The sequence below is a fragment of the Lipotes vexillifer genome, unplaced genomic scaffold, assembly GCF_000442215.2.
Source record: "Lipotes vexillifer unplaced genomic scaffold, Lipotes_vexillifer_v1.1 scaffold963, whole genome shotgun sequence".
NCBI classification, from domain to species: Eukaryota; Metazoa; Chordata; class Mammalia; order Artiodactyla; family Lipotidae; genus Lipotes; species Lipotes vexillifer.
This window is the reverse complement of record NW_006780023.1, coordinates 195,188-204,434: the sequence shown is the minus strand read 5'-3', so window position 1 is coordinate 204,434 and position 9,247 is coordinate 195,188. Positions and strand designations below refer to the sequence as shown.

The 9,247-nt window shown below is 41.0% G+C and overlaps 1 protein-coding gene across 1 annotated transcript in view; it reads right to left on the bottom strand.

Annotated features, from left to right (window-relative positions):
* TOMM70 (translocase of outer mitochondrial membrane 70) overlaps positions 1-4,959 on the bottom strand; it is a 41,798-nt gene extending 36,839 nt beyond the window's left edge. The window contains exon 1 of the mRNA XM_007453197.1: positions 4,179-4,959. Within this exon, the coding sequence (XP_007453259.1) occupies positions 4,179-4,505 (327 nt within the window). The 5' untranslated portion in view covers positions 4,506-4,959. The remainder of the gene's footprint in view (positions 1-4,178) is intronic.
* Positions 4,960-9,247: the final 4,288 nt, after the last annotated feature.

Genomic DNA, 9,247 nt, shown 5'->3' with positions numbered 1-9,247 from the left:
AAAAAAAAAATGTTAACCTTGGAAAGAGTATCCAGAAAATTTTTATCTCAAGTTGCTTTCAAAAAAAAAAAAAAAAAAAAAAGAAGTAGAATTTTCTGGACATGTTTCTAGATTGGATGTGGAGAACATGGAAAGAATAGAAAGTTAAGATATGGGAACATATGTATATGTATAACTGATTCACTCTGTTATAAAGCAGAAACTAACACCATTGTAAAGCAATTATACCCCAATAAAGATGTTAAAAAAAAAAAAAGAATAGAAAGTTAGTGATGATATCCAAGTTTCTGGCTTGGGAAACTAGTTAGATGACACACATTAAATGATAACGAATAGTCTCAGGAGAAACAGGAGTCTGGTGTGAAACACCTGTAAGGAAATGAGGTGACGATTCCCTTTAAATCTGGGCCTTTTGAGAGGTCTGGGCTATGAACAAGAAATTAGGGGGCCATCAGTATATAAGTGTTAAGTGAAGCTTCTGGAGGGCAAGCAAGCATCCAGTGAAGGTATGGAATATAAGAATGCCTATGACAGAACCATGAAGGTCACCAAAAGAGGCAGAGAAAAGAGCCTGGAAAGGAGACTGAGAGGAATCAGCAAAGAGAGGTATCAGGAAGTTTTAAAAAAAGCAAAGAAAATCAGGACAACATAGTGCCTCAGAAGCCAAAGGAAAAATTATGAAATTACGAAAAGACAATGTGAAATATTGCAAAGCATCAAGTAAGATAAAGACTGAAAGGTGTTCTCTAGACTTAATTATATAAGAATGTCACTAGTGACACTGATTTAAAAAAAAAAAAAGATTAGAAACAGATCATTGAGGGGGAAGAATTATTTCATTTCAACCATGACTGACAACAGCAGGTTACTCAGTTTTTGACCCCTTTATTAAAATGTTTAGGTATATCTCTCCCTTCCTATTCTAAAGGACTGACTTAGTGGTTCCTAAACATTTCCTGTTGGGATAACTCTTGTGTAACACTGAAAAAACTTGAACACTAGAATAACTGCTTTTTAAAATCATCAAATTAAAAACAATTGGATAAAACACTACTATAAAGTCAATAATAAATACATGCACATTAGAAAAAAAATCACAGGGACTTCCCTGGTGACGCAGTGGTTAAGAATCTGCCTGCCAATGCAGGGGACATGGGTTCGAGCCCTAGTCTGGGAAGATCCCACATGTCGTGGAGCAACTAAGCCCGTGTGCCACAACTACTGAGCTTGCACTCTAGAGCCCATGAGCCACAGCTACTGAGCCTGTGTGCCACAACTACTGAAGCCCAGGTGCCTAGAACCTGTGCTCCGCAACAAGAGAAGCCACTGCAGTGAGAAGCCTGCACACCGCAACGAAGAGTGGCCCCCGCTCGCCGCAACTGAGAGAGCCCACGCACAGCAACTAAGAACCAATACAGTCAAAAATAAATAAATGTATTAGAATAAAAAAATCACAGGTTGCTTGAAAAAAGAAATACCTAAGACATTTGTGCAACCAGATACCATGCTTGGTGTATATGTGGGCATGATGCTCCCCTGTGATAACTCTGGCCCAAAGACTGAGAAGTCCTGTGAATTAGATGATTGGCAAAGAACCTTACCAACTTTGAAAAATCTGTAATTCTCAAAATAAATTACTAAAGCAAAATGGCACATCATGGTATAATGGCCCGAAGTGGAATATGATTTAATACTTTACCTCTATCTCACACACTATCAACTGTGATTAGACGCCTCTCTGGTGAAATCCTAAAATCCCCATTAATTAAACAAAAATATGAATTTTTGCTTTTGCTTTACAAGTATATGCTATCCCAGAAAAAAAATAATTTGATATAGCCTGCTTGCACGTGAATATCTCAAACCCAATAGACAGAAGCCCAGTTATTTTATAAGTTCATTTTTACATTAAGGCAAACATAAGCCAACAGACAATGACCACTGATTTTCCACTTTATTCACTGATATTGAACCCTGAACTGACAATATTTGTCCATTCCTTCATTGCCTTAAAAATTACAGCTATTGCTCAGGTGGAGAAAGAAGAGTCAGAGCATCAGGATTCTGCCAGTTTTTCCATCAGTTCAAATAAATGCTTTCTTGTTTACAAAACCCACTGAGGTTGACAATTTAAAGGTGCTATTCAAATATAAAGCAATTTCTCCAACCACAGTTAATAATAAATTACAATTTGTGGTCAGTTATATTTAGGTAGTCTAATAATAACTCTGAGAACTAGACTATAAAAAAGACAAAAAAGTATTTCAGTATTTATTGATCACCATCAGCTAAAATACAAATTTCCATTTAAAAAATGGCAAAGACATTCTTACTATTGCTTTACTAAAGTATCATCTAGTAACCCAAAGCAAGACTACAGGTACCACCCCACAAATTCCACAAGAACAGTATATGCAAGTGTTCTGCTCAGTTTTATTTTGGGTCAAAAGGAATCATTTTAAAGCAGTTCAAGTTACAAAGAAGTCAATGTTAAAGTCTAATTTTTAGTGGCAGTCAGGTGAATTTAAAAAAATGTTCTGATAAAACTACAATACACCATGAAATTTAAAAATTATCAGTGTTGATCTAGACAATGCTGAAAAGCTGAAAATGGGATTTAAGGAAATCTAAAATCTGAAAGACAGTTTGCTGAATTCTATCAAATACCAAACAGGTGAGGTGGGGTAGTATTTGAAACTTCAATGAAATATCAAAACCTTGTTTCTTTTATAGAAATTATCTTTATTTTTGGTGATTATTATAGAACAAAGAATTTTTATGTATTTTTCATTCACCTACTATTCTTCTGTGATTAAAATAAGCAAATGAAATAGGAAATGACCAGAGAATTTCAGAAATATGAAAACAAGACAAATGATGACTAATTCAAAGAATCACCTTGATTACCACTCTCATTAATAGCACTCAGAATCACCAATTTTTAGGGCTGGAAGAAATATAAGAGATCCAATATTTTAATTCTCTTATTCTACAGGGATTACACTAACGTCAAAGAGATAAAATGACTTTCTCAAGGTAACCATGTTGGAGAGCCCAATATAAAACACACTTCTCCTGGTTCTCACAATCCATGGGTTCTTCCAGCATACTTGTACTGCATCTTTTCTGCATTTTCTTTTTAAAGCAGTATCTTACTCTCCCATTAGAAAGACTATTTGGCTCTCTCCGGGCCTAGCACAACGCCAGATATATAGGATGCACTAAACTAAGGTAGTTTGCTTCCACATCAGAACTTCCTTTATAATTAATTTGACTACTTAGTAAAAACATGTCTTCAGTCTGAATAATATAATGTGGAAATAACTTGCAAATGTATATAATTGGGAGTTTTTTGACCAAAGGTTACTGTGAACTCTGGTTTACTCCGTAACTGCCATTGTACAATCTCAGACTCAGATAAAATCCTCCACCTCACGTTATCTCACCAGTATTGTTAAATGCAGCCAGGCCAATTCCCCCCCACAGCTGTCAGATACCAGAAGGATTTAATAGTTCAACAAAGCCATACAAAGGAGTTAATTCACCAGACACTCCGACGCTTGGCTTAACCGTTTGTCAGGCTTGGTCATGTAAATTTCCAGGTAAAATTTAAAAATGAATTTAAGATGCTTCTACCCCAAAAGTTTAAGAACGCATGCCCACAGATGAAATAAATGCCAGTGAACACCATTTTACTCTTGTCAACCAAGTCACTGTATTTACCTATCCCCAACCCTAAAATACTTCAAAAAAGGAGATTCGCTTGTTATTAAAAGATTATTACTAATTAAGTCCTAGGCCTTAGACATGACCAAGGCAACTCACATCACAACGTACCGATAGTTAAGGGAATTTCGCTTTCTTCGTTAGTTAGTTAAATACAATCATCACATTTGCAAATGTCCCCATACCCACAACGCTAAGGATAAATGCTGTGTCACTGAGAAGAAAAGCAAATATTTTTCTGAAACCAAAAGAAAGCTCTCAACGAATATTACTAACCTGTGCCCTCGGGCTACTCTATTCCCTATAAAGGCAGCCAGAACAGAGTTTCCCTAAACCCATGCGCTGCCTCTTGGCAGCTTCCGTCTGATGGGAAGCCCCCTGACGGGCACAACCTGTCAAGGAAAGGCTGCACCCGCCGGGTTCTACCTCCAGGGCTCGGGGCTGCTTCTCACCATTTCCAGGTGAGTACTGGGGTCCTCGGGGTGTCCGCTGCCCGGGGCCGGACTGGCCCTGCCCTCCGGGGTCTTCCGTTCACTGTTGCGCTTCAGGCCGCTGGCGTCGCCTCGGCCCCCGGTCTCCCGGCGCCGCCGCTGCCGGCTCCACAGGTACATGGCACCCGCGCCCAGCAGCAGGGGCGCCCCGACCGCCAGCGCCAGCTGCCATCGCGGCAGGCCCCCGGTGCCCGGGCCCGCAGTCGCACTGCCGCCGCCCACCCCACTCCCGGAGCCGGGAATAGCCGCTGCGACCACCGCCGCCTCCACAGGCTTAGAGGCGGCCATGACGAGTGTCCTCCGCCACCGCCTCCTTGCTGTTCACGGGCGCCACGGTCACCAGGCAGCGTGCGAAGAAAAACGGGAGGGAGGAAAGGACAGAAAGCACTGAGCGAACAAGCACGACAGGCAGCAAGAGCGGACGACAGAAAAAGGCCAGAGGTCACCGGAAGCCCAAGGCATGCCGGGCCAGACCTGTCCGTCGTCTTCCCTTCTCAACCGGGGAGGGAGGAGTGGGAAGGGAGGAGGAGTGGTGAATCACTTCCGGGTCAAGGTAAACTGGGCGTGCGGTGAAAGTCCCAGGCAGCCCTTTTTGTTTTCTTTCGTCCTGCTGCTGTTTGTGAGACTAGCTTCTGGGATCTTGGGCCTCGGGTGGTAGCCGATGCCGTACCCTACGCCTTCAATAAAGAAGGGCAGAGGGCTCTCTGGTATAGCGAAGCAGAAGAGGGGCGCACATACGGCGGGTTTTTGGTTCTCGGGGTAGCAGAGGAACAGGCTCTGAAACTGCGCTAAGAATGGGCGGGAGTAGCAGAAGAGTTGTGAAGATTATTGGCTGGCAGGAGTGGTGGGCGGGGCGTAGGCCGAGCTGCCTCATTTATTGGTGGAATTTGGACCCCTCGTTTTCTCGTTACTGCCACGTTGACGCTACTTAGAGCCCGGCAGTGTTAGCTCAGTTTCCTGTACCCGTGTCCTCGGAAACCAACGGATTGGAAGGACTTTTAAAAATGTGGGAGGAAAGAGCCAAAAGCTGAAGATAGCTTGCAGTATCACCGATCTTCTTAGCTCTACCATGGCCAGGTTTTAGTTTGGACGAATTTGAGGTTATTGGGGGCAACAGCAGGTGGCACAAATCAGGCTCGGTGGAAACGGGCAGATACAGGTTGGCTCCAGTTGAACGCTTGAACGGCGTCCCTGCGACTCACCGTCTGCGCCAATTACGAAAGCGATGACGTCTGTGTGTTGTTATGAGGTTATCGAACTGAGTGGGTAGAAATGCGAAGACCTAGACTTCCCACCTTTCCTGTACGTATCTGTGTCATACCGGATTCCGCTTGACACCTCGCTCCCTGGAGCATCCGCGGCCTCGCCAGTGCTCTGTTCCGCCCACTGTCATGCCATTTTGCACTAGATGTCTCAGCCCTCTTGCCACATCCCAAGTAGAAATTTCATTTCATAGCTTTTATGTATCTAATAGCTTTGTCAAATCCTTTCCTCATGTTCTGCACCAGACCTCTTAAAATACAAAAATTTCCCTTGCAAGAAATTGTTTAGAATTCTTTTTTTTTGCGGTACGCGGGCCTCTCAATGTTGTGGCCTCTCCCGCTGCGGAGCACAGGCTCCGGACGCGCAGGCTCAGCGGCCATGGCTCACGGGCCCACCTGCTCCGCGGCACGTGGGATCTTCCCGGATCGGGGCACGAACCCGTGTCCCCTGCATTGGCAGGCGGACTCTCAACCACTCCGCCACCAGGGAAGCCCCTGTTTAGAATTCTTGGTAGAAAATACTAAACAAGAAATTGTTTAGTATTTTCAAGAATAAAAGACAAGTATTAATAGACAATCAGAATCCAGAGCTATGGCTCCCCATTTCAGATATACTGATTTGCAGACCCTCATATTAAAAATTTACAAATAATGATTTTGCTTTTGGGTACAACAGGATTTTCAACATCACTATAGCGGTGCATAAAAATCGAGAGGAAATAATGTATTAAACGGCACTAAAATAGACTTAATGGCTTAATTAGAAAGCTTCAGCGTCATTGCTTTTCTCTTCATGTGGGTTCCTATGAGTAAATTGCTTTCGGGCTGTAGGGTTCCTTAGCAACAGGCTAAAAAGATGAGCTAAAAATAATAGCAATAGAATTGGTTTGATCAAATAGTGATTGTTGTAGGCAATGACTTCTCTCCCTTCCTGATTCCCAACCCCCAAAGGCAAATCTGCTGTTCTTAATGTAACTTTTCCCTTGCCTTTTCAGAACAGAGTTGGGATTTTTCTTTCTTGAAATTTCAATTTTTCTACAGCCTCAGGGGATTGTAGAATGCTAGTAATTACAAACTACCGATAGGAACTGAAACATATAAAGTTTTTAAAAGAAACTTTATTTATTGGAAGAGGTAATAGATTGTTATTGTTAAAATTCAAAAGTTACTGTGAAAAGTCTCCTCAAAACCCTGTTCCCCAGCCACCCAGTTCCCTCCAAAGGCAATGTTAGAGTTCCTTGAAACATTTTGTTTAATTAGCAATTATTTATCTACAGGGTTGGTTTTCTTTGGTTTTATTTTTAAGATTGGCATATATATGAATTTGTCCTTGTTACTTTTATACTTTGTTAAACATCTAATTTCCATTCCCTAGCCTATTCATCTTTTTTCTCCCATTTTCTCCACCATTTCCTAATTGATTATAGTATAGAACTGAGTAAAAGTGCCACTACCTCTGTGACCTCACTGACCTGATGCATAAATTTCTAAGCTATGAATCCTGAAAACAGGTTATATTAAAGATTTAATTAGATGATATTTAAGGTCTTTTTAGTGTAATGTTTGATACAAAATAGGCACTCAAAGCTTAGTTCTGTTTTTCTAAATTTTAAAGGAGAGAAGTAAAAAAATTGTCTTTTTTTTAAATTGAAGTTTTATATATGTGAACATAGATATTTTCTTGCTAGATTAACGGAAGTCAATAGAATAAGCTTTCTTCACTTTTCTGGTCTGTGTCTTAGGCGGCATTTGAATGAGGCTGAACATCTAATGGCCTAGGATGCAGAACACCTGAGTTCTTATTCTAGCTTTTATTACTACTAAGCTATGGGTGTGACTGGGCACCTGCTTTCTATATAATGTGACCAGTAGATTAGATGATTCCTAAAGCTTCTCGTAGCTTTAAAATTGTATGATTCTATCCCCTCAATTGTCATCGCTACATCAAAGCCTTTTTTGATTGGTAGAGTTAGTGGATAGCTGGTTGCTTGATTGGTAGCCAAGCCTTCCAGTGAGTCCACAAACATGCTTATCTTAGGCACATACATACACAGCTTGATTCTCTTTCAGTTCTTCCTTAGGTTTACATTCTTTCTCTGTTTTTCTTCACTAAAAAGTTACTTGAGGGCTTCCCAGGTGGCGCAGTGGTTGAGAGTCCGCCTGCCGATGCAGGGGACACGGGTTCGTGCCCCGGTCCGGGAAGATCCCACATGCCGCAGAGCAGCTGGGCCCGTGAGCCATGGCTGCTGAGCCTGCGCGTCCGGAGCCTGTGCTCCGCAACGGGAGAGGCCACAACAGTGAGAGGCCTGCATACAGCAAAAAAAAAAAAAAAAAAAAAAGTTACTTGAGAGAATTGTTTATACTTGTTACCTCTACCTATTTATCACCAATTTCATCCAAAATCTCTTATAATCTAGTTTCTAACTTTTTTACTAGTCTGAAACTGCCTTAAGAGTCACAAGTTATTGTTTGTTTTTAGCTTTCATATGCTTTTATTGGAGCACTTAATACCATGGGTCATTCTGTACTTGAATGGCTTTCAGGAGACTAAATTCTCCCCTTTCTTCTACTCTGATGAATCTCTAGGTACATACTGTCCAATAGAACTTTCTGTGATGTTGGAAATGTTTTATAACTGATATTCAATATGGTAGACACTTGAAATATAGCTAGTATGACTAATTAAATTTTTCATTTTAATTTAAATTGATTTAAGTCCCTTCATGTGCCTAATGCCTACCATATTGGACAGCGCACCTCTAGATCTTCCTCAAGTAGGAGAATCCATAAAAATATATCCTCTTCTTTCTCTTCATTCTCTTCATTTGTAACCGAAGTACATCTCATTGTTTCAGGTACCATATCTCTGAAGATAATCTCTATCTTCACATTTCCTGGTATGACTTATCTTTTCACCTGTAGCCCTGTAATTTCCTACTGTTTATTGAGCAGCTTTGCCTGGATGCCTCATTTAAAAAATATATAACACATTGTTCTCCCTCCTCATTCTCTTCCTTTGTATAATCCTTTCTTCTCATAATACCACTATTACCTTGCTGGTTACCCATACTTGAAACCTTAGACCTTTTTGAACCTTTCTTTTTTCCAACTGTATCTACCCAAGTACAAGTAAATGTACCAATATACACATACATAAACACAAAATCAGCTGTGAAGTCTTGATGATTCTTTGTAATATCTTTTTAATATTTTTCTTCCTTTTCATGCCCCCTGCCACTTCCCAGTTCAAATATGTGAAAACACTTAAAAGCATGTCTGACACATAGTAGGTGCTCAATAAATAGTTTCTTCCCTTCTTTTCTCTCTTTTTTCCATTTCATTCATCTTTCCTGAATGCTGTATTAGCTTCCCCACCTGTAGTGCCTCTCTTCTATGTGTCACTTTGCACCTTGATACTAGATTATTCTTCCCAAAGCATAACTCCAATTTCATTCTTTTTTTCTTTATTTATTTGGTTGCGGCAGGTGGGCTCCTTAGTTGTGGCATGTGAACTCTTAGTTGAGGCATGCATGTGGGATCTAGTTTGTGGACCAGGGATCAAACCCAGGCCTTTCATCGGGAGCATGGAGTCTTATCCACTGTGCCACCAGAGTCCCTCCAATTTCATTTTTGAGCTCAAAGACTTTTAGACTCACTCTACTTCCTGTAAACGTCTCTGCCCACCCCCACATCCTTCCTTACACTGTCTTTTTCCTTGGTCCACATTCTTAGCAGTTAGCAGTGTTTGAAATTATTTATTTATGTGAC